Genomic DNA, 26,691 nt, shown 5'->3' on the forward strand with positions numbered 1-26,691 from the left:
TCTCTACATTGTTAAGTTTGGCCCCTCTGTATATTTTGATAAACATCAATAAATTTTATTTGTTTGGCTTGGCAAAATATTCTACTCCGTTGAGAGTATTTGCAAGTGATTGATAGTTTTTGTAATAAACACTTATAATTAACATCTATTTTACTAGTAGATATGTGTTGATTTTGCTGTAGAATGTGGTACTTTCCTGCTTTTGACTTTGCATGCATAAGATTGATATTGCTTGGCATGTAGAGGCACCTGGTCAGCATTCTAAAAAGTATTTCATCATGCACAGTTGACAAACATATTTTGTGTGGATAACGGGTCACATATGATATTTGGTTGTATATAGTGTTAAAGGATTTTTGTTTAGTTCAATTCTTCAAAACCATTTTGTTGATATCTGTAAAAATGTCTATTATCTGTTTGTTGTGTAGGTATTTAGTCACCTTCAGTCCAGTACCAAGTAACCCAGAGGATCCGACAGCCATTATCATCTGGGACATCCGTACAGGGCAGAAGAAACGAGGATTTAACTGCGAGACACAGTCCACCTGGCCCATTTTCAAGTAAGTAGTAAAATTCAAATTCTACCTGTCAAAATTGATGAGGGTACTGAATACTGACTATTATAGTATGGCATTGAACAAAATAAACTTTTGTTATTTCAGAAATGTACTCTCCTGTTTTTCAACTGATCTCTTTTGAAATTGAACAGACTTAATGATAATCACAATACGGAGTAATCACAATACAGAGTAATCACAATACTGAGTAATCACAATACGGAGTATTGTTTGCTGATACACATTTTGAATCAACATCTCAAAGATATTGTCAGAGCTTTGTTACAATGTTTTTGTTCTGTTTGTAGGACAGGTTTTCAAATGCTCAAAACGAATAATTAAGAGATTTTATTTTAGTTAGTGATGGATTTATGTTAGTGATGGAAATTCTTTGTGATTTCAACAGTGATATCAGATATAATTGCTTAGTGTCAATGATCGATTTTCCATTATTAATCGTTTAGCCTACCGTTACATAATCCTATAAAAGTATTACCTTTTTTTCACTCCGAGATTGAATATGCCTATATTCCTTCGAAGCAGAGTTTGTGGCCATTTTGATTTTATACTAGCTTTACTAAGTAAAGAGAGTAATTTTGTGTCTCTATTTTTTATCATACCACTTCACGTGATCTTTATTGATAAGCAGTTATCATATATATTTCTTTTTGCAAGTAATTATGTTTAAATAGCATGATTGGGAGGAAGATACAGTTAAGAGTAAAAGAGTAAAATGACATTGAACTTCCGTTCTCTGAAAATGAAAGTAGAATTTGCACTTCCTGTTTTGAAAACAATCATCAATGTTGACATCTCATAATCAATCACTGGGAATTAGTTGCCTTTCCGGTTAGATATTGATTATAGCCGATATTCGGGAAAACACTAATTTTAGTCAAAAACATTTTCAGATGGAGTCATGATGGAAGCTATTTTGCCAGAATCAGCCGAGATACCTTAAGTGTATATGAGACACCAGTAAGTATGCATTTGATGAAGCAGTTTACGTTCTTTGACCATCAGAATTGTTCACTATAATACAACCACAGTTTTATGATATGCATATCACCTATATACAATTTATCAAGAAATATTGACAAATGAATTTAAGGCAGTTGTATTTACGGTTTCGAAAAACATTATTAAATACAGGTTCCATTCCTCTGTCTGTCAACAATTCAAAACAATTCAAGTTTACAGACATCTGATTAAAATATTGACTCATATCTCTGCCTGTCAACAGCTTTAAACAATTCCATGTTTTAGGACAAGTTTCATCAAAGGGTCTGCAGTACAGTCAAAATCAGTATTAATAATGATTGTTTGTGTGAATGTTCTTGTAGAATTTAACCAGCAAGCTGTGAATAAAGTTTGTTTAGAAGGGTCTGTTTGGGCTATCACTGAAACTTTTGGCCTATCATGCAACTATCTATGGTTAGTGTATTTTGAAAAATATCTAAACTGAGAACTTTTCCATTTTGTAGTCCTTTGGTCTATTGGAGAAGAAAAGTCTAAAGATCTGCGGAATTCGGTGAGCAAAAAATCTGAATATCTTGGAAACAAGCTAGTAGTTATTGCTAGAAAAACTGATAGATGGATGTCCACGGGAAGAGAACATTTTTATTGACAATTAACCTATCATTCCTTTTGTAATTGAATACAGGAAACTTCCTATTTAATAATAGATGACATTATGACAAAAAATCTTAATAACTAGAAATATCAGTTTAGCATATTATTTGCTCAAACAATAGGAGACAATTAGGTCAAATTTTACACAATTTTACTGAACATCACAATATTATATGGTATTGTCTAACTTGACAGTGATTTTACCTGGTCACCAACTGACAATATAATTGCCTACTGGGTGCCAGAGGAACAGAATGTTCCGGCCCGTGTGACACTTATCCAGATACCAAACAGGAAGGAGCTCTGTGTGAAAAACTTATTCAATGTAGCCGACTGTAAAATGCACTGGCAGAAAAATGGTGACTATCTCTGTGTGAAGGTAGACCGTTACTCCAAGGCCAAGAAAGTAGATGAGAAAGATCAGTACAAGTACAGCGTAAGTATTGTCTGTAAAATTGTCTTGTTGAATCTTGTTTATGACCATATCAGATTCACATTGCTTGTAGATTTAAATCTTCCCTGCTTGCCTTGATAGTAATGGGCATATCAGTTACAGCTCATGGTCACTATTTCTAGGTCATGATCTAACCCAAAAGATAAGATATTCAAACGTTGTATGTTGTGATTAAAAACAGGGGAAGCAGACATATTAAATATCTTGTGGCATATAGCTCTAGTTCATTAAAATTGGCTCTTTTGTCTGGAACAGTTTTTAGCCCACCATCATCAGATGGTGGGCTATTCAAATCGCCCTGCGTCCGTGGTCCGTCGTCCCTCCGTCCCTCCGTCCGTCCGTAAACAATTCTTGTTATTGCTATTTCTCAGAAAGAATTGAAGGGATCTTTCTCAAATTTCATATGTAGGTTTCCCTTGGTGCCTAGTTATGCATATCGCATTTTGAGACCTATTGGAAAACAACATGGCCGACAGGCAGCCATCTTGGATTTTGACAATTGAAGTTTGTTATCGCTATTTCTGAGAAAGCAATGAAGGGATCTTTCTCAAATTTCATATGTAGGTTCCCCTCGATGCCTAGTTATGCATATCGCATTTTGAGACCAATCGGAAAACAACATGGGCGACAGGCAGCCATCTTGGATTTTGACAATTGAAGTTTGTTATCGCTATTTCTGAGAAAGCAATGAAGGGATCTTTCTCAAATTTCATATGTAGGTTCCCCTCGATGCCTAGTTATGCATATTGCATTTTGAGACCAATCGGAAAACAACATGGCCGACAGGCAGCCACCTTGGATTTTGACAATGGAAGTTTGTTATAGCTATTTATCAGAAATTGCTGAAGGGATCTTTCTGAAATTTCATTTGTAGGTTGCCCTCTGTGCCTAGTTATGCATATTGCATTTTGAGACCAGTCAGAAAACAACCTGGCTGACAGGCAGCCATCTTGGATTTTGACAATTGAAGTTTGTTATCGCTATTTTACAGAAGGTACTGAAGGGATCTTTCTCAAATTTCATATATAGGTTCCCCTTGATCCCTGGTGTTGCATTTTGGGACCAATCCGAAAACAACATGGCCGACAGACAGCCATTATCGCTAAATCTTAAATTTTATATATAGGTTCCCCTTGTTTGAAAAGTACCTGAGGGCTGTTTCTGAATTTACACAGATTAGTAAGACTTAGAGGAAGGGAAAAGTAGGGAAAAGATCCATCTGACATGGAACCTATAAAGATCATTCAATGGTGGGCGCCAAGATCCCTCTGGGATCTCTTGTTCTTGTTGAGGCTCATCATCCTTTTATCAGAATCTTTAGGAATTGCATCTTGACAGTAAAATAAATATCAGCTGTCAACGAAAGATATTTTTGCCTGAAGTTAAGTTTTCTTCGATGACAACTTGTTCACGGTTTATGTATACGTGCATTAAGGAACTCATTATTATCTTACACAGGGTATGTATTACAACTTTGAATTGTTCCGAATCCGAGAAAAACAGATTCCAGTGGACAAAATAGAAGTGAAAGGTAGGTCTCATTCAATTTTTTTCAATTCTCATGTAATACTGGCCTGGAAAACAGAATTATATCAAAGCTTATGTCTTACCATTATACAAAAAGATCAGTCAAAGCCCTCTTGTCATTGTGAAAACAGAACCTGTGACTAGGACTATGTATTTACACTGTATTTCTTCTAATTTGTGTTGTTGAAACAGGCATGAAACAGATTCAAAGTTTCCAATTTTATAGATAGCTACTGTGATTTCAAAGTCAGTTCCTATCTATTTCTTCTATGACTTCTATTCAGGTACTTGTATAGGAATACTGTGTTGTAATACATGAAAACATCAGTTCTAATGTCGCTGTTATACAATGGATTGGCAGGAGTAGTGTAAATGTATCTTATCCAGTTGGGGTTGTGTTTTAACATGCAGTAATATTGTTAGAATATATAATATTGATGCATAACTTTTTTACAGAAAATGTGATGGCTTTTGCTTGGGAGCCTACTGGAAATAAATTTGCATTCATCCACGGTGAAAGTTCCAGGATATCTGTGTCATTCTATGTGATACGTACACATGGGAAGGTGGAACTATTGAGTAAGTAGAACAAATTGTCAGTGTAGGGTACATTGCCCTAGTTAAGCTTGATCATAACCTGTGATGACATATTAGACACGACATATTTTCTGTAGTAACATAACTGATGTTGATGCAGTACATTTCAGTATTTTCATTCAGATGTATTTCTTCATAGTATTCAGTATATGATGGCTGTTCCAAAATAATTCATGATGTAGGAATGGAAGGCACTTCTTCTTCAGAGACCCCACCAACACATTAAATATCAAAGCATATTAAGTATAAGGCCAAACAAAATTAATGTCTTGTTTCTCAGGCACATTTTTCCAAAAAAGGATGAGGGAGGGAGGCTTTTTTTTTTTTTTTTACTACCTAAAAATGTGATGAGGGAGGGACTTTTTTTTAATTTTTTTCTCTCAGTCACATAATGATACATATACATAAATCATGTGATTTGAAATTGTGTCAAATGTTAAATGCATAAAATGAATAAAGAAATCTTAATTTTAAACTATTGTCTTTATTTTCTGGTATTAAACTTGCAATTTAAATTGAAAAACAATTGAAATACAATTTTATGTTCAATGTTCACCAGATGTACACAAGTGATCAGGAACTCCCTATGTTTTAAGATTTGGTTCTTACATAATGTCCAAACAGTTTTGTTGCTTCGTTTACCTTCAAAGACATCGATCATTACTTTATCAAAAACATCAGCTTTCCGTTTGCCGATCGCGGCTGACACATCATGATCCGTGAATTTTGGCGGAAACGACCAGTCGTCGGGACCAAGCGATCCATCGCGCAGACCCTTGTAAAGTTCGCCAAACGAACAAGTGTCGCTATAATTCGATATGATTGTCCAGGGTAAAATAACACTGCCAGAAAAAGATATTTGAATGGAAATCATTGCTACCATGTGCAATCGAAAAATCAAGCTTCTAAAAGATAAACAAACGTTTCAATGATCTGATTTAGGAGATTCTAAAACACGGATCGGGCAAGTTCCGGATATTGCGGCAACCAACGTCGGGATTTTTTTCCGGAATTTATTTTTCGCCGCGGACGTTTTTATTTTTTTGATTTCAATAAAAAGTGAGTGGTGCGGGGGGTTCATATTGGATGCGGGCGGCCTGAGAAACAAGAAATTAATTTTATTTGGCCTAAGGAATGCTAGACAAGGAGGGAGTTACCCCACCACCCATTAAATTCTAATATAAGTGCCTTCATCCCTCCCACACAGATAATTCTGGAATGGCTTGAAGTTATACCTATGTGCTGTGCTGTCCTGTCTATCGACTATCAATTGAGAATGGTTGATTCTAGAGAATAGACTGTGGAATGTGCACGTTATAATATTTACACTGAGAACACTGAACTGTGAATTTGAATTGATCAAATCATGTTTAAATGATACTATAAGATTTGTACACCAAGGAATTTTTCCTGAAGAATGTCTATGTCTATGTATTCTACTGTAGAAACCTTGGAGAGACGAACAGCCAACCACTTGTTCTGGAGTCCATCAGGCCAGTTCATAGTCTTAGCTGGTTTGCGCAAGTAAGTACACTTGTTAGGTCACTGGTATTATTCTTGGGCTAAGATATTTTACTTTTTGTTACCAAATTTTCATGTAGATCTCAAGTAATTGAATTCTTGCACGTTTGTTCTGTGGAATCCTGAAATTATCATGGCATGCAGATCTCAAATATTAAAGTTAATCCTTTCACATTAAAATTGTTTCAGTCCTTAATAGTGGCTGAAAAAGATATCTGCAGAAAATAACCTCAAAAACCAGTATATTTTTTAATCATCATAACAGAACTCTGGTAAACCCCCTATAGTGTATGTGACTTTCACATTTGTCTCTGCCAGGTCAGAATTGTAGGAATTGTAGTTTATATGATGTTTAAATTTTGAAAACCTACTCACGGCACCGAGTATTGAACCCCAAAAGATTTACATGCACCAGGGTAGATCTTTACATTGATTTCTTCTTCTGCTTGACAGTATGAATGGAGTGTTGGAGTTTGTGGATGCATCTGATGTGACCGTAATGGCTCAGACGGAACACTTTATGGCAACAGACGTGGAGTGGGACCCCACAGGTCGATATGTAGTGTCTGCTGTCAGCTGGTGGGGACACAAGGTATACCACCAGCAAGTTTTTTTCTCGCACTTATGAGTTGAAGACTAGGTTGTTAATGTTCTAACAGCACTCTGGACAAAAATATTGGTTCAGAGTAGATTTAATAGTAAAGCAATATAGTTTGCATGTAACTGGTATGCAGCATATTTGTCGAATTGACAGTAGATAACATTTACATCTTACACAATGAATCCATTTTAAAATGAACAATTTTGTGGAGTTGGTAAATGATTGGTGTACAAGTTGTAGTGTAGTTTTGTCAGTTATGTTGCTACTTAAATCAGTTGCAGAATTACAAAAAAATATGATTTCCCAATTTACACTTTTCTTTGCAAAAAGGTTTTAACTAAGAAATGTTGCTGTGCTGAAATTGTTTCTGCTTGCTGCTCAGTAATGTTATTTTTGTTACCTTTGGAAATTTTGTTGTCAAAACATTTAAATTTTCTGTTTTGCAGGTTGACAATGCTTTTTGGATCTGGTCGTTCCAAGGCCGTTTGTTACAGAAGCAGCCATTAGACAGGTTCTGTCAATTGCTATGGAGACCTAGGCCTTCTTCACTTTTATCCAGTGATTCTGTAAAGGTGGGATGTTGTTTTAATGTTCTCATTTGATATACAGTAAAACTCGGATAAGTCGAAGTCGACGGGACCAAGCAAAATATTCGACTTATCCGATGGTTCGACTTATCCGTGTTTGTATACGGAGACAAAACCCGACTATCATCGGTTGTATGCAGAACAAGTGCTTGCATGATAACATAGTCGAAAATAAGCAATACATAATAACAAAGAAATTAATTAATTGTACATGATAACAATTATTCCTTTATCTAATAAACAATATTGTGCACAGTTACAGATAAAAACAAAGTTCATGCGTAAAATAGTCTTTGACATAGACACACGATTTACACACGGGAGTCGCAAATGACAGCATAATATTCTATGAAAACGTTGCATATATTATAAGAATATAAATGTATATATTGTACTCATATTATTTATCTTTAAATCCGTTTATATTGTTCTCCAATTTAACAATATTAAACAATAAACAGTCCGGGAAAATTGATCGACCGTACGCGTGCTGATTTTGTATCAAAGGTGAAGGCCGCGGTCAGTGTTTTATCGGCTGCATAATCATGCATTGCCACAATCTTTTGAACAGAGTAAAAACATCCCGCATATCATTGTTACTATTGCATCGTCGTATTCAGAATTTAGGCATATATAGATAAATCAATGACAGACAGGTATTTTTCTTTGCATTTTTCGATGGAAGATATGTAATTTATCGTTTATTTTTTCCTTATTTTTTTCGGCGGCCTTGTGCATCAAAACAGTAAACAGAACACATATTGGTTTGTAGACTAAAACGTGCACATTTTATTCTTAGTTATGTATACCTGAACGTTTTACTTCACCTGAGCACCTGTATAAACAATGGGATGATGCGTAACCGACAGCCGGAAACTAATAATAGGCTCTGTTTACACCGTTACGGGTGATCGGTCACACTCGGTCAATCAGACGAGGCCAGCAAATTTTACCTGAGACAGCATGACACCTCGATGTTCGACACAAAAATGGAAATTTTGGTATAGTTTAGAAGGGAGGGACCACAAAATATATTCGACACAACCGCAGTATTCGATTCAACAGTGTTCGAGTCATCCGTGCTTAATTTACTAAGATAAAGAAGGGAAAAAATCGGGACCGAACGAAACGTTCGACTCATCCGATGTATTCGATTCAACCGTGTTCGACACAAGTGAGTTTTACTGTAGCTTATTTTAGTGTTCTTGGCGGTCAGATCATGTACTATTTGTGATACTTTTCAAAATATTTTCTTCAGCTTATGATGTGGAAATTGAGTCTGTCTCATGTGCGTACCTGTCCAAACTCAAGCTCCTGAAGTCTAACTGTGTTGCATATTCACTGTGTAATTACTTTTCCTTCAGGCCATCAAGAAAAACATGAAGAAGTACACCGAGCAGTTTGAGATGATTGACAGACTTCGACAATCCAACGTTTCAACTGTAAGTTATTCATTGTCTTTTTGTCATTGTATTTTGATTGACTCCACTGATGATGATAGCTGTTGGTTTTCTTGTGATTTGAATAAATATCCAACAGATATAAAATACTATTGCAATAAAATACATTGAAAGAATGATTTCAGAGCCACATTTTATCTTGTGCCCACTATGCATACAATTTCTGTAATTCTGGATTCCTCTACTGGGATAGATATTTTACTGAAATAACTAATACATTTCCTCATCTGTTGTATTTCTGAAAGTAAAAAAGTGCAATTGCTGCATTGTTCATATAAGAAGTGTAAAAAGTAACTTTTGATCTGTAGGGAGGGGAATTGACAGATTTATTAATCTGAACTATCGATGGGAGTTTTAAAAGGAATATATATTTTTTTGCTCACCTGTCTGAAGGGTGAGTGAGGTTATGCTGTTGTGCAGCAAACATCAAATTGTCTGTCAAGTGTCAACTTTTCCCTTTCAATAAATTCTTCTCAATAACCACGTGATCTAGAGATATTGGGCCAGAAGTATGCTGGGATGAAGGACTACAAAATTCATTTCAATGAATAAACCTATGGTCCCTCGGTAGCCATGATCACTAATGTGCTGACAGTCGTCAGTGCAGTCATTTGTGAGCTTAAGACCACTCTCCCCTAGAAAGTGGGTTCGAGCCGTGCTGGCGGCAGGCAGGGGATGATGTCTGTTGGGTTTGTTGTTTCCCCCCTGGTGGCACGTTAGCTTCCCCCTGTGTGGGTTTTCCTCTAACAGTCAAAATAATATTCGTTCCCTCAGCGGCACCGTAAGAAAAGCTCCCTTGTTTATTATGTTAACGACGATGCATAAATGTTATTTTCAGTTCTTTTTTTTTTGGGGGGGGGGGGGGGGTATTGTTATTTTTTTCCTTTTTTTTTTTTCTAGCTTTCCTTTATATTTGAAGTAGTATTAAATCAGTATTGCATCCAAATGACCTAGATCAACTTCAAGTTACATTACATTACATTATAGAGCGATACTGGCCAATTGGGCTTATTGTTTGGGGGATGTTTGTAAAAGAAGAAAAAAGAAAACTGCTAGCGAATGAAAGTGGGAAAATTGTAATTTACATTGTAGGAACTGCTAGAGAAACGCCGTGCATTGATGGCAGAATATGAGAGATTCCGTGACAATAAAACAGAGGAGTATGAAGAGATGAGAGACAGGAGGATAGAGCTGCGTAACGGTAAAGAGAACTTTTCTGAAACTTGCTATCCTATAATAAAATTGTGTAAGATATTATTAAGATGCTAATGATGTTAATTCCATAATAATACTTTCACACTAATTAAAGTACATCTTACCAGAAATACATTGCTTGCTTTTTAGACATCAATTGACTTTTCCATGCTGCAGTTACTTGAGTCAATGCATGAATATTAAAACTTCTTAATTAAAAGCAGTGAATTTTTGGAAACAAATGCCAATAATACTTCAATGGACTGATGTTTCAATTTTGTGCACCATTTTCATTTCAGGCATTGATTCAGATGAGTGCTATGGTGAGGAATACGATGAAGAGACAGTTGAATTTTTGTTATCTGTCGAGGAGACCATCATTGACGAGTAGACAGTTGGCTGTATCCACTAGCCACCAGCATACATCACCGAAGGGCGTGACTCTAGACAGACTCAGTCTCATATATTTACCACCAGCAGCCATCTTGAAAACTGATTCTGACTAGAGGGCAAGCTTGCAATTTCATGCATTACTGTTAACTACAGTGGACAATAAATATCTCCTGTTACAATGAACTACCAATTCATAGTTGGAGAGATTAACTCTGAGGAAGACAACAGTAATTTTCCCTCAAAAAGTAGCTATATAAATACCATGAATGAATTATTAAGTTATTGCATGACCTGTCAGCAGGTTCATTGTGTCATAGTGCTGCTGTGTTACATAGTCCTTCAACCATTGTGTAGCTACAGCTTCTTATCTCTGTCTGTACTATTTGGCCATTATTCAGGACAGTTCCCTGTTGCTTACAGGATAGCGCTATACTTTGTTAGTCTGTTTTGTTTTTCACGGGTGTGCATTCATGTGCACCAGTCTATCCAGGGGAAACCAAGGGGAATTTGTAAATCAAATAAAATTTTCTTTGTGATATTTAAAAAGTGCTTTGATCTTTTATTTAGATACGTCCATCTTTGACCGATCTGCATATTTGCTTATTACACATTAGCTGTGCTGCAGGCCTCATATTTGTTAAAACTAAAATAAATAAATTGGTTCCAGATTTTATGTTTACGGATTTTCCGACAGTGTGTTTACAGACTTAATATGTAGGTTCCCCATGTTATCAAATGATTCAGAGGAAGAGGGAAAAAAAGTGAAGAAAAGATCAGTCTTTAATAGGACTGAAAGATCATTATACCCCCCGCAACGAAGTTAGGGGGGGGGGGGGGGGGGGGGGGGTATACTGGAATCAGGTTGTCTGTCCGTCCGTAGACACAACGATGTACCGGCTACTCCTCCTAAACTACTGATCCGATTTCAACGAAACTTCATGACAATAATCCTTATACATTGTAGATGTGCGTAATCTATATCACGTCGTAATTTTTTGGTTACCATGGTAACCAGGGCACAAAACTTAGTTTTTTGGGCGAGTTTGTAGATGCAACGATGTACCGGCTACTCCTCCTAAACTACTTATCCGATTTCAACGAAACTTCATGACAATAACCCTTATACATTGTAGGTGTGCGTTATCTATATCATGTCGTAATTTTTTGGTTAACATGGTAACCAGGGCACAAAACTTAGTTTTTTGGGCAAGTGTGACGCAACGATGTACCGGCTACTTCTCCTAAACTACTTATCTGATTTCAACGAAACTTCATGACAATAATCCTTATACATTGCAGATGTGCGTAATATAAATCACGTCGTAATTTTTTGGTAATAATGGTAACCAGGGCACAAAACTTATTTTTTTGGGCGAGTTTGTAGACGCAACGATGTACCAGTACTCATCCTAAACTACTGCTTCGATTTCAAAAAACCTTAATGACAATTACCCTTATATATTCTTAGATGTGCAAAACCTATACCACATTAAAGTTTTGTAGTTACCATGGACGATTTCGAAAGACTTAAATGGTCATTATGCATTATGATGCAAGGCTGATTACGTAAGTTAACGTATTATTATTAATTGTCAGCTGTTTATTACATTTATATGATGTCAAAGCTTGTGTATAAGGACCCGGTTAGCTAGTTTTGTCCAGTTATGCATTTCCTCAGTTTTCACAAAATTTGTGTATAGTTTAAAGACCATATGGTGTTGTGATTTCCCCAAGTAGTCCTTTTAAACAAATTATGCCACTTTAACCCTTTTTAACAGAGTTATGCCCCTTTTTCATACAAAATGTGTCATAATTTTGTCCGGCTATGCATTCACTTAGTTTTTGATGGATTTTCTTGAAACTTTATACAGAGTTGAAGAATAGCATAAAAGTTGTGTCTCCAGTAACAGCTTCTTCCGAAAAAATCCTTTTTACAGAGTTAGCCCCCTTTATGTAAAAAATGGTTACTAGCTTGTCCGACTGCATTTGCTTTGTTTTCAATGGATTTTACTAAAATTTGGTATGTAGTTAGAGGACCCTATGAGGTTTAGCTCTATGCAAAGATTTTGCCGAATTACCAGTTCTAATAGGGTTATGGCCCTTTTTCTTTAAAAACGAGCAAAATTTTGTTCGGCTATGCATTCACTTAGTTCTTACCCAAACAGAACATGTTTGATTTGGTTTTAGTACCATAAATAGGCAGCTTCATAAAGTATCCAAACCAATCATGTAAAAGCGGGGGGTATACTTGTCACCCCCTCGGTGACAGCTCTAGTTTGATATGGGGTATGACGATATCCTTTAATGGCATTTTGTTTCCGCCACGATAATATTTGGACGAGTTTGATGGAACCGATTCAACCGTAACAAAGTTATTGTTCTTTACAGTTTTGTTATCATTTGATCTTCTGAGCATAACTTGAGTGAATATGAATGGATATTAATGAAATTTGGTATGCTGTGAGCTTCATATTAAGACCAATCTATTGGGCCAGTAACATGCTGGGATGAAGGTCACAGGTATGTTAAATCTTATTAGGAGTGGATATCTGGCATAATATCTGACTTTTATTTAATTTTCTAACAGTCCAAGGAAAACAGGTACTCAAGTATTCAACAGCAGAAATTGACAGCAATTACTTTTGAAAAAATAGTAGAATAAGATTTTTTTGAAGGAAACAATACTTTATATTATGACTAATGCTTTCTAAATTTCAAAGTCCAAAAATATAGGAAGAAATCTCCCGACAAAAGTCCAATACTAAATGGACAAACGGCAGTAACTGTTTGAAAATCATTGAATCAATTTTTTTTTTCGAGGAAACACCAACATATGCTTATAAAGCCTACCAAGTTCCAAAACATTGGCTAGAAAATTTAAAGAGATCACTGGACAAGTAGAATACTGATATAAAGGGCAATTACTTTTGTAAAAACTGTCGAATCAGAATTCTTCTTTAAAGGAGACAACTTATTATCAGGGTCATAATATCTTCCAAATTTCAAAGAGATCAGTCAAAAAATGAAAGGTAAAGTTTGATGGACTTACAACACTCTACCATAATACTCCTGTCAAATTTGACAGGCGTATAAAACTAAAACAAGAGGCCCAGAGGACCTGTATTGCTCACCTGGTTTCATGAGATATGAAACAAGAACTATGCTTAAGTATATTTGTCACTGGTATTGCTATGTCAATATATCATAAGCATTTTATATGGGTACATGAACATTGGTTTTATCGTAATCTAAAAATGTCAATTTAGCCAAATTGATTCCTTTTGGCTCAGCCCCACCAATTGTACAATTTTTAATCTCTACCCCAAGGGGATGCTACCAGGCAAATATGAGCGATATCCATTACTTAGTTTCAGAGAAGAAGCTGTTTATATCAATTTAGGCAAATTGACCCCTTCTGGCCCACCCCTCAACCCCCAGGTTGTTCAAATAAATTATCTCGACCATCATTCAAGCCACCAGACTCAAATATGGTAGAATCTTTTAAATGTTTTTTCAAGAACCAACACACTTAGCTTTGTTTGGCCTGTAGCATGCTGGGGTGAACTCTTTGACCTCAAATTCAAGGTCACAGGAATCCGATCTGCCAAAACTCCGGTGACCGTTAAAGCCCATTTTTTTCAGATAAATAACCTTGACCCTCTTTCAAGGTCAAATGTAAGTTCTGAATATCCTAAAGACCCATGGTTCTATTGGATTTGTGCTCCACATCAATTGACTTAATTCAACTTAGAAATTTACTTGAATTAATTCATTCAAGTCTTCACTTCTTAAGCTCCAGTCTAGGTGAACGAGTGTTTTGAAATTTGCTGTTCAAGCTAGTGCCAAACATCACATTTTTCAGGACATCCCATCTAACAGTTGGCAATATCATTATGTTCAATTTCGCACAGCTAGGAAAGAGTCCTAGTTAGCCAGGCTTCAAAAATAAAGTTTAGTTTACAATATGCCTACTGTATATCAATTGTGCAATTCAAAATTTACCCTTTTGTTTACACCACATAAAAGATAATGATAATAATAATAAAAGATAGATAAAAACTAAAAATTCATCATTAGCAACAAATTGTAAAGAATCAATAGTTTAAAAAGGACAAGGTAGTTACAGATTTATTATTCTGGGTTTTTGATTCATCGGATTATATACTCAGCCAACTGTTCAAATTGCCTATAAATGCTTCAATTGGATATGAATGAAACTTGCTGCAAATAAACATCTTTAATATGTATGTTGGCGTTTCTGGAACAGCTAATCTCCTTGAAGTGAATGGATATGTGGATACTGGGATAGGTCACTGTTACTATAAATAATTTGATATCCTCACTGCATGACTTCATTACACGATTACCGTCTCGAAACTTTATACACTTACTCAACCTCATGTCTTTTGTGCAAGTTTGTGTTTAAACCACCTGAGGTCGCAACTAACTGAGGTCACTATTGACTTATTGTAGTGATTGTCTGTGCGAGGGAATTTGTATTGCCAATCATTTTCCACTAGAAATATGTAAAGGTTCATGGCAAGTGGGTAGGGCAAAGTTGTATTCCTTAATTCAACACTTTTTTTGATTATTTGTAACAGCCATGTATTTTGCATGGTTTTCTTCAATGTTATATATTTTGAAATACAAAAATATTACCAAAGCTTAACTTTTCCTTTGGTTAACATCGTGCTGATATCTGGAGTAAAACGAAAATATGTGAATGAAGATGAATTTCTTTTAATTCAAACTCTGTTTTTATAATGTACATTTCAAAGCATTTATTGCAGAAAATCAGCTAAATTCAATAACAGGGCTCCTCACAAAGTCAAGTGAAACACTTTGTAATAAACGGAAATGTTGGATTTGATTTATGATGATTTAATACTCATGCAAGTCAACAATAGAATTTTTATATTTCAATTGAAGCAAGATCTCTTGAAAAGCAATGGCATGCAGATTAAAATGAAAAAAATAATAATAAATGGGTTCAAGTTATCAACTGTCTGTAAGTGGTTCAGTCAAATCAACCGATTTCATACAATGAAGTCCAAAATTGTCTTTACAAGTGGAAGAATTTCAAATCGTATAACTCAGAAGCACTTCCTATGTACAACACTAGGACCGTTCTCATCATATTCTGCCTTGCTGATCCACATCTGCTGGAAAGTGGACAGTGAAGACAGGATTGATCCACCAATCCATACAGAGTATTTCCGTTCAGGTGGAGCTATGATCTTAACCTTCATGGTGCTGGGAGCAAGAGCAGTGATTTCTTTCTGCATCCTGTCTGCGATTCCAGGATACATTGTTGATCCTCCAGACAAAACTGTATTGGCATACAGATCTTTTCTGATGTCCACATCACACTTCATAATTGCATTGTAAGTGGTCTCATGGATACCACATGCTTCCATTCCAAGGAATGATGGTTGATACATGGATTCAGGACAGCGGAAACGTTCATTGCCTATTGTTATGACTTGCCCATCTGGTAACTCGTAACTTTTCTCCAGAGAAGAGGAGGAGGCAGCTGTGGCCATTTCCTGTTCAAAATCCAAGGCAACATAACAGAGTTTCTCCTTGATGTCTCTTACAATTTCTCTTTCTGCAGAAGTTGTGAAGGAATACCCTCTCTCTGTGAGAATTTTCATGAGATAATCTGTAAGGTCTCGTCCAGCCAAATCAAGTCGTAGAATAGCATGAGGAAGTGCATAACCCTCGTAAATGGGGACCGTGTGGGACACTCCATCGCCAGAATCCAGCACGATACCTGTTGTACGACCAGAGGCATACAGCGAGAGTACAGCTTGGATACCAACATACATGGCAGGTGCATTGAAGGTTTCAAACATTATCTGAGTCATCTTCTCTCTGTTGGCCTTGGGATTAAGCGGTGCCTCTGTGAGAAGAGAGGGGTGTTCCTCGGGAGCCACGCGCAGTTCATTGTAGTAGGTGTTGTGCCAGATCTTCTCCATGTCATCCCAGTTTGTGACAATTCCATGCTCAATAGGATATTTAAGAGTGAGAATACCCCTTTTGCTCTGGGCCTCATCACCGACATAGCTGTCTTTCTGTCCCATACCAACCATGACACCCTGAAAGACAAAAGTAATAATTATTTTAGATATTTTTGTTTTATAATAGGTACTGACACCAGACCAAACAAAAAAATTTTCGTGACAACTACCAAGCTGATTTTCAGAACAAGTCGCGCATGTTCGTGACAACTACCAAGCTGATTTTCAGAACAAGTCACGCATTTAACAATTGCTCATTGATTGATAACAATTAAAACTGATGAACTAAAAAACAATTGGTAGATTTTTTTATGAAGACCAAATACAATTTTACTGGACATGTCTGGTAATTTTGTAACTGCGGTGTACTGCACTAATATTCCACATATTATTGGTATATATAAATCATGTGCAGTGTTCTATGGCAATAATATTGGGGAACTTCCACACAAAATCCTGCATTGTAGAGGGGCCAAACAGAAATTATCTAATCATTCATCCTTACCATTGTAGAATTTGAAGGTGAAATAACTTCAAGTCAAAAGTCATTTCATCTGCCAAGGTGAGTTGACTTTATGATGGATAATGGTATCATTTCACTATTGATTAATTCTATCTAAAGGCTCATAATCCAGAACAGCTGAACTGGTCTTGACAAACAAGTTATACTTGACGATGACAATGGTTGAATATTTGAATTCTTTAGTCAGTATCATTTGTTAAAATTCTTAGTACTCCTACCAATTTTTTTTTTTTTTTACTTTAGTTGCTTGGAACTATATTTTGTTCTTGGGTTGTATCGATAGTGTGTGCCAAACTGTGTGACATCATGTCTGGTAAAAATGTCTTCAGTCATTTCAGTGTAGTAAAAATATCTTTATACTAAACTATTGTATTGTATGAAAAAGAAGTAAACTATACATATATAATCTAAGAAATGTCAGTTTTGGTTAGTCTCTAGACCTCTCCAACAACCCAAAACCCATCATAAAATAACCAGCCAATTGAACTACCTAAAAGGACCATCACCAACAAGTACTGGTTAACAAATTTTCTTGATATGGCCAAATGCCTAATCATTTTTGAATTTTTGAAAAGGGCATGATAGATAATGTGCATTAAAAAAGATGTCTGCTACATGGTATTGATTTTAAAATTTTTTGATCTGTATGAGGTTAATGGAAAATAAAAATGTAATTTCCAAGGACACCATGCATGTGTTTGAATATGATGGGCCAGATTGCCTTGTTGGGATTTTTTAGTTGTTTGCTAGAAAGTGAAAACGGGATCCTTAAATATTTATTTTCATATCTGTTTTTTAGTGATTTCACCAAAACAAACCCCCTCCCCCTCCTAACTGAAAATCCTGTATCAAACACTGCAACTTTCCATGGGCCTACTTTTAAAAAACTAATTTCAACTTGGTTGTCCAGGATGAGGTTATCATCTGACAACTCATTCGTTAAAATCCTGATCCTGTGATATATATTGGGATTTCAACCAAATTTTGGTCTAAGAGATGATATGAATACCTGGATCGCAACTGTACACATACATGTATAAACGGGGAGGATTTTATGTTTAACAGATTTGGGGTGGAGGCCAAGGGCCGGTTGTTCGAACGTTCATTAAATTAAACCATCATTAAGCATCATCAAGCCTTAATGATTCATTAAATATCTAATGATAGATTAGTTAATGAATCATTAAATATCTAATGATAGATTAGTTAATGAATCATTAAAAATGTGTTGTTGGAAAGGTCATTTAAGGGATCATTAACAAATTGAGGTTTAATGAAGACTTAATGACGGATCAACAATAAAACCATCATTAACTTGGGATTCGCTCTTCCCATAATGCAACCCTCGTAAACATCATGGAGACAAGTAAACATCCACGATTGCAAAGATGGCAATTGGAAAAAAATGACTAAGACATCTTGCGACCATGTTCGTGAATTTTTTTGTAAATCAATGATGATATGTTCGTGTAATGTTTTAATGATACAAGCTTTAATGGACATAGGAAAATTAGGTTATTTAAGCTTTAGTTATTTTACAACTATAGCGAAACAGATTTAACCACTCTTGTTGGCCCAGATGGAATCACGGTGGTGTTTTATGTGGGAGGAGACTGGAGCATACAGGGGGAAAGTACCTGGTCGGGAAGGGCAGGTAGCCCTATTTACCTTTTCATGTCCGATCGGGGAATCAAACTCCGGTTGGCCTTGTAGAAAAACGAATGCGATATCCACTATGCCACCCGACCACCCTAGATTAAGATTATTCTGTTTAGATATCATTTAATTTCTTAATGATTTCCAATTTTACAAAATAATATTGTCAGCTAGCCTCATTGACAAGAAAATATTTTTAAAAACATAATTTCATTCAGTGTTACAAGAGATTATGTTTGGTCTGTAAACCTACATCTTCACATATTGCCTTATGTAACTGATGGAATGGTATCCATGTCGATTGAAAAAAGTCGGCTCATTCTGAGTTGGACCAGTGTTCCAGAAAGAAAAAAAACACAGATAGCTGATACTAGCTAGTGGTTGTACTTTCCAAATGTCATACTATTATGTTGCTACATTTTGTAAATGTATCTTTCTGTTTTGGAGAATACTATCGCGGATCCCAGATATAAATTCACATAATTATAATTTTTAGAAATGTACCTTATTTGACCTAATAAGGGCGCAGGGCGCGGGTAATTGACAGTGGTGGTGCCCTTATTAAGATCAGTTATTCTGAAGTTTTATGAAACAGACTATACCTTATAGCAGAATACCCAAGGCTGTGGAAACGGTAAAATATTCAGTCATAAAAATATTCCAGATGAAGATATCTATTCATTATCATATAATAAGCTTAAACATCACTTGAATATTCCTGTAAACTTGTAAACCATGCTAGCTGATCTTTAGACCAGAGAACGTGTGTTCCACCATTTATGTTCAAATGGAACTCTTTTGTGTTCTATTTATAGACACAGGTGATTTTCCAGATCATATCAGACATCGTTTTCTTTGACCTAATAATTGATTTACAATGTCTTTTACTAGCTTTCTGTTCTGAACAAAAGTTATTTATCAACAAGAATTAAGTCTTTTACTTTATCTTCAAATAAAGATGGTAAGTTATTATTTGCATGTGTGTTTAGTTTTGGGTGCTCTTTGCACTGACATTTCATCTGTAGGAATAGACAAAATGTGGCGAAAACTTGTGTTCCAGTTACTTAATTTGCTGAAGAAAAATGAACACATAAAGTAGCAAAACATTTCACACGAATTATTACTTTTGAACACCATTTTGACACTCAGTCAAAGATTAATTTCCTTGAAAAAAGGTAGGGGTGCCCTTATTAGGTCAAATACGGTATGTGAATTGTGAAATGAAGCTATGTGCAAAATACCGTCATGTGCTTGATAGTGACGTTTTCCACGACACGTTACAAATCAGAATGTACATCATGGTCTTAATCAATGTCTGGATAAACGTCTTGAATGTTTTATCCGGAGAGAGAATGACATTCCACATATTCATACAGGTTACCTGCCTTTCCACTATAACTCAGGCTGGTCTTTGCGTTTTCATGTTTACATGACAGAGGGTTATAATGACTTAGAATAAATTCTACGTTTTTATCAGGAGGTGTCTATACCACGTGCAATTTTAAACATAATTCCATGCGTCACAAAATCATAAATGTATCATATTTTAAAACATGTATACAACATTCCATGTATGCACATAACAATTTATTTGTTTTAATTTCTAATGGAAATTTTTACGTGGGACAAATAACCATTACAACTAAGCAATTACGAAATAGAGGCAGTTTTGCACTTTGAAATATGCGGGGCCTAATTGTTGAAACGGTACCCATCATGTTTTGATGGTCCATCCCTGTCCTATCATGACTCAAACCGAATAACACTGGAAACAATATTCATTCCGTTATATCTATTTACCATACTGAAGTACCGATTGTAATTTATATTCGTGTCTCTTGCATTGATCTGCACTAATGTCACATCATAACTATTTTTCAGTACATAGAAGTAATGAAAGGAAACACACATATATTCCCTTACTGAATATACAAGTAAAGCAGATTTACCACTTTAGTGTTATTCCTATATTTTATTCCTTTTCATAGGTCTCTCCAGTTTATCTCTTACTAAATCTACTGTAAAAAACGATCTTTTCTCGGTAAAACTGGTATCTGGCTCGGACTTGGTTTTCAGTATAACACGGAAAAGTCTCGATGGGATAGCTAACTGCGCCGTCTTCTAAGTACATCAAACATGATATTCATTTTCAGTAATGATGGTTTAATGATGCCCCCAACTATCTTTAAATATCGGTGATTTAATTAAGCTTTAATGAGCCGCTAGTCATTGATTAGCGTTAATGAACGTTTGTGCAACGTCATAATTTTGCCAATGACGTCATGACATTTAATAAAGGTTTAATGAAGGTTTAATTCATCATTATCTTTTATTATCTTTTAATGAACGTTCGAACAACCGGCCCCAGGTCTTTGATGTAGCCTATAAATTCCTTAGTTGCTAGCTACTAAACTGGAGTAGTGTTTTTAATGACCACTTGGAACTGTCAAGTGAATGGTAAGGAATTACCTAATAAGGCAAAATAAAAATATATATGTGCTTAGGGTTACAAATTGAGAATTTGGTAGGGTCAGTAGGTAGGAAAATTATTTTATTTAACCGATTTTTGTGAATGTGATCTAGCATTTGGAATCACTCCATTAGAACTCAATACATTTTTAGCAAAATGCCATCGAGAGCTAAACCATGGGCTATTCTTAAGTTGTACTGTAAAACATCTAACGTTATCTCAACCTAGGACCCCAGATTTTGTTTACTGGTAGTGGTGGCATCCATATCATTAACCTTATGGGGAATTCCTGGGTTTGAGTAGAAGACTTCAAGTTTCAAGTTAAAGAAGAAATTAAATTTTGATTTTGAAATAATAATTGAAGTCTTCTGTAGCCTAGAGATCGGTAGTAGGATTATGTAGTCTAGGTAGGTTGAGATTTTGTACGGAAAAAAGCAAGTTTGAAAAAAATAGGTAAGAATTTCAATGGCGATCGGATACTTCCCTTGTCTTTATAGGTATTTCTGGCTATTTTTTAATATGAGACTAGACATGCCCCTGTGATCATACAGAGTAAAAATGGTTGAATTTAATAGGCCTACTGTCGAGTCTAGTGTTATTTTCCAATATCCATCATATGATCGACGTTGTTCAGCATGGACCATTGCATCTGGGACCATTGGTGGGGCGAACGGTTTGTTACGTTAAAAATGTCAATCACTTCACTTGCTCTGACACCACAATATACAAATACTTTGTAACACATTAAGCATTGCATTAGAAACGTTACTTTTTTTAACATGCCCTTTCCTTCAGGCCAAAGCATACCTGATGTCTTGGTCGCCCAACTATAGAGGGAAATACAGCCCTTGGAGCATCGTCACCAGCAAAACCCGCCTTGCACATTCCCGAACCATTATCAATGACAACTGCTGCAACGTCGTCATCCATTATGCTTTTAAGTCGTTGATGTTCAAAGATTCCTTTTATCAATCGTTAAATGTCTGGCGGGCGTCAATTTCCGCTTGTCAGTGCATGTCCCGGATGTTACCATATTTGGTAGTCGCGCGCTCTCGATCAATAACTGTGACCAAATATGGCAATTCACTAAGGCCTAACACATGTTGAAGATTTTAAAACACTAAAAACGAGAAAATAACACTACCTATGTAGAGGACTTACTGATATTTGCCAATAATCATATCGAATCATTTAGAGAAAACTTATTATAATGATCACTACACTTAAAACACTAAAACGCATTGGCAAATACCTAAACAGACTAGGCAAACTCACAATATATCACTCTTTTATCCTTTCAAACTTCAACTTCTGTTCACTCACATGGCACTTCTGCGGAGCAACCAACACACACAAATTCAAGAAAGGACACTCAGATTCATATACGACACACAGGAAGATACTTACGACAATTTACTAGCTCGTTCAAAATTACCATCACTCAGAATAAGGAGACTCAGGAATTTTGCAATAGAAGTCTACAAAATCACAAACAAGCAAACACCAACATACCTACATGACTTAATCAATATCACAGAAAAAGCATACACATTCAGATAACACAACGCTGCAGATATACCACATGTTAGGACAACAAAATATGGCAAGCACTCTATTCGGTCAGAAGTACCTAAAATCTTAAATGTCCTAACTTCAGAACAACAACTTCACTCACACAATTCAAATCACTGACAAACAGCTGGTATGGACCACAATGCAAATGCTCCACATAGAGACAAAACACATAGACATACCCACACACAATACATCAGATTTGTTTTGTAAGAGTCTAAATAAACTTAACCTTAATATCCATATTATAAAGTGCTACTGCTATATCTAAAGTGTTATCTCCAAGAATATATTTCCAAACAATCTTTTTCTGAAATTATCTGTTTTTACGATTTTACAATAAGTCTAAATAAACTTAATGCTTAATGTTTTAATATTTTATTATCCCTATTGTCAAGTGGTACTGCTATATCAAAGAGATAACTCCAAGAAATAAATAAATATAAATAAAAATAAAGAAACATATTTCCAAACAATCATTTTTTTTTAATCAAGTAAATACATTTGTATGCTTTTATGTTTTATTTATTAAAGATTATTTTTATTTTGTATTTGTGCATGTCTTTTAGTGTTGGAGTCGATTTTAATAGCTCATTAGAGCTAATGTTGGCTTGTTATAATATGTACCGACTATAAATAAAGTTTGAATTTAATTTAATTTAATTACACAACCCAATTCCCAGGAAAGGGAAAGGAGGCCAACTGAGCGAAGCACTGCGACCGTCTCAGTATTTTATTTCTAGTTCCATTGCCGAAACAAAACCTATTTATCAACTTATAATTGCATAGTTTCATGGGGAAGACCAGAACAAAATTTCTACAGATACAACAAAACACAAATAAATATCAGGACAAGTGTCTAAATAGTTAACAGTTTACATAAATAATATAAAAAAAACCATAGTGAAGAAATGCAAGAAGATGGAGTCTGAACTTAGCAAACTTCAGCTGTATTTGGACAGAAGCCTGTGTAAATCTTATCCTAAGTCGTTAGTAGAAATCTTAAAGTAGTTTTGAACGTCACCATCACAAACAACAACATATCTTGAGTACCCCAAGCAATCCTGTAAAAGGTACAGAAAAAAATAAACTAAGGGACATAACTGTGTGAGACTTAACTTTCGGAATCCAGTTACCTTTGTTAATGGATGTTGTATTTTCTATGACAAAGACTTGGAGGTTTGTCATGTAGACATTTCCACACTCCCGGTCATGTAGATATTTCCATACTCCCGGTCATGTAGACATTTCCACACTCCCGGTCATGTAGACATTTCCACACTCCCGGGGCGTGTAGTCATATTTCCACAATCCCGGACGGGTAGGCATATTTCCACAATCCCGTACGGATAGGCATTTCCACAATCCCGGACGGGTAGACATATTTCCACAATCCCGGACGGATAGGCATTTCCACAATCCCGAACGGGTAGACATATTTCCACAATCCTGGGAGTGCGGACATATTTCCACATTCCCCGGGGTGTGTATATATATTTCCAAAACCCCGTACGAGTAGGCATTTCCACTATCCCAGCCTCCCAGGCAGGTAGAAATTGCTATTACGGATGTATAAACAAAATGTTTGGATATACTTGTATATGGCGTATACATTCAGGAGTTACGTTCATTTTATGCAGGTATGATTGCTTTTGTTAGTCACGAGATATGAATGTTTAAATACTGTAATTTTTTGTAGGCTTTACATTTTAAGCAGAAAGGACATATCTTATGGGAATCCATATCTCCATTGGTTTTATTTTCGTCCTTTCATTCTATTTTCGAAAGAAGCAGCGAAAACTAACCTTTTGGGAACTTACACCCTTTCCACTACTTTAAACATTTTAGAGGTCATGTTATTTTAGAAGATTTTGTATATCGCTTTCTGCAACATGGGTGCCCCATGGCAGGATCGAAGCAATCTGTTATAATTTGCTACTGCGGTACAATCGGCAGTAATAAAAAGGAGGATGTTCTTATAATATTTGACTAAATACCTGTACCATCTCGTGTTTACGGGTGTCACCCTGCCTTACTATTTTTGTAAACACGTTTAGTTAACTCTGTATCTGGGCCATTAGGTTATCATAATAACGACAGTGTCCTATCTGAACACCATCACAGATAACATCTTGTCGATATATAGCTGGACATAGCATTCTTTGTGTGTTTCAGAGCAGGTATGAAAATGACGGAAGCCATTAAGAGCCATACGAAGTCGCGATCAGAACACATTTCGTAATAAAGACAAGACTGTCGCATAATTACGACGGTGTTGTCTCATAATTACGACGGTGTTGTGTCGTTATTACGACGGTGTTGTGTCGTTATTACGACGGTGTTGTGTCGTAATTACGACGGTGTTGTGTCGTTATTACGACGGTGTTTTGTCGTTATTACGACGGTGTTGTGTCGTAATTACGACGGTGTCGACGGTGTTGTGTCGTAATTACGACGGTGTTGTGTCGTTATTACGACGGTGTTGTGTCGTTATTACGACGGTGTCGACGGTGTTGTGTCGTTATTACGACGGTGTTGTGTCGTAATTACGACGGTGTTGTCTCATAATAACGACGGTGTTGTCTCATAATTACGACGGTGTTGTCTCATAATTACGACGGTGTTGTGTCGTAATTACGACGGTGTTGTGTCGTTATTACGACGGTGTTTTGTCGTTATTACGACGGTGTTGTGTCGTTATTACGACGGTGTCGACGGTGTTGTGTCGTAATTACGACGGTGTTGTGTCGTTATTACGACGGTGTTGTGTCGTTATTACGACGGTGTCGACGGTGTTGTGTCGTTATTACGACGGTGTTGTGTCGTAATTACGACGGTGTTGTCTCATAATAACGACGGTGTTGTCTCATAATTACGACGGTGTTGTGTCGTAATTACGACGGTGTTGTGTCGTAATTACGACGGTGTTGTGTCGTTATTACGACGGTGTCGACGGTGTTGTATCGTTATTACGACGGTGTTGTCTCATAATTACGACGGTGTTGTGTCGTTATTACGACGGTGTTGTGTCGTAATTACGACGGTGTTGTCTCATAATTACGACGGTGTTGTGTCGTTATTACGACGGTGTCGACGGTGTTGTGTCGTTATTACGACGGTGTTGTGTCGTAATTACGACATAGCAATGTTGAATCCACCATATAGCTCAATTTCCGAGAGCCCCATTGACAATGGTGGCTTCTAGGTTCCATTGACGTCAGAGTTTTTAAAACTTGTACTATTTAATTTGAACAACACGTTAGCTATTTCCACGGGGTATGACAATTGCTAAACGATACTGGATCTTAGATATACATACTAAGTGATTAAATACGAGATAACTATATCGTAATTACGAGATCACCAAGTAGTAATTGTGAGACAACGAAATCGTGCGAACCAACAACAGGTATATACCTGGTAGTAATTATGATATAACTATGTCGTACTACAGAACAAAATTTGATGTAGCACTAACCGGATTCCTTACAAAACCATGCAGATCCAAACAAAGTGTATTCGTATCACAATGAATGTCCCTATATAGTTAGTTCAGTGACGATATTGAGATGCCCTGACAAGGTTTACACATCATCGATGTGCCTGCTTTATTTTACAATAAAATCGTAGGTCATTGGAGTTGACGTTATTTTCATAATATGAAAAAATAACATTCAGTAAAGCAACAATAGCAGCTTCGGAATAGTTCTTCCACAATTATAGGGAAATGCTAGATGTTTATTATAAATGTACAATATTTGTGTATTTGTTAGGCCACCTGATCAAGAACCAAGGTGAGTTTATGGCACACCGTCCGTCCGTACGTCAATGATTTCTACAAACGACTTCTTAGCTTCTCTATGTTTTTGTTTATAGATATAAAACTCATCAATCTAAACTTCATAATCCTTTATGGATTTTCCTTGA

General features: G+C 36.1%; 2 protein-coding genes across 2 annotated transcripts in view; one reads left to right on the forward strand and one right to left on the reverse strand.

Annotated features, from left to right (window-relative positions):
• LOC117326087 (eukaryotic translation initiation factor 3 subunit B-like) overlaps positions 1-11,069 on the forward strand; it is a 28,844-nt gene extending 17,775 nt beyond the window's left edge. The window contains exons 7-18 of the mRNA XM_033882697.1: positions 429-560; positions 1,469-1,535; positions 2,042-2,088; positions 2,385-2,625; positions 4,102-4,174; positions 4,627-4,749; positions 6,213-6,291; positions 6,742-6,880; positions 7,336-7,461; positions 8,841-8,918; positions 10,029-10,137; positions 10,430-11,069. Of these exons, the coding sequence (XP_033738588.1) occupies positions 429-560; positions 1,469-1,535; positions 2,042-2,088; positions 2,385-2,625; positions 4,102-4,174; positions 4,627-4,749; positions 6,213-6,291; positions 6,742-6,880; positions 7,336-7,461; positions 8,841-8,918; positions 10,029-10,137; positions 10,430-10,521 (1,306 nt within the window). The 3' untranslated portion in view covers positions 10,522-11,069. The remainder of the gene's footprint in view (positions 1-428; positions 561-1,468; positions 1,536-2,041; positions 2,089-2,384; positions 2,626-4,101; positions 4,175-4,626; positions 4,750-6,212; positions 6,292-6,741; positions 6,881-7,335; positions 7,462-8,840; positions 8,919-10,028; positions 10,138-10,429) is intronic.
• Positions 11,070-14,553: 3,484 nt separating this feature from the next.
• Positions 14,554-22,253, reverse strand: LOC117326092 (actin, cytoplasmic 1-like). Its single transcript, XM_033882711.1, has 2 exons — positions 22,000-22,253; positions 14,554-16,621 (listed from the first exon to the last, which is right to left on the reverse strand). Exons 1-2 carry the CDS (start codon positions 22,120-22,122, stop codon positions 15,617-15,619), a joined length of 1,128 nt encoding a protein of 375 aa, XP_033738602.1. The 5' UTR covers positions 22,123-22,253; the 3' UTR covers positions 14,554-15,616.
• Between the last annotated feature and the right edge of the window lie 4,438 nt (positions 22,254-26,691).

Source organism: Pecten maximus, chromosome 1 (assembly GCF_902652985.1).
Source record: "Pecten maximus chromosome 1, xPecMax1.1, whole genome shotgun sequence".
NCBI classification, from domain to species: Eukaryota; Metazoa; Mollusca; class Bivalvia; order Pectinida; family Pectinidae; genus Pecten; species Pecten maximus.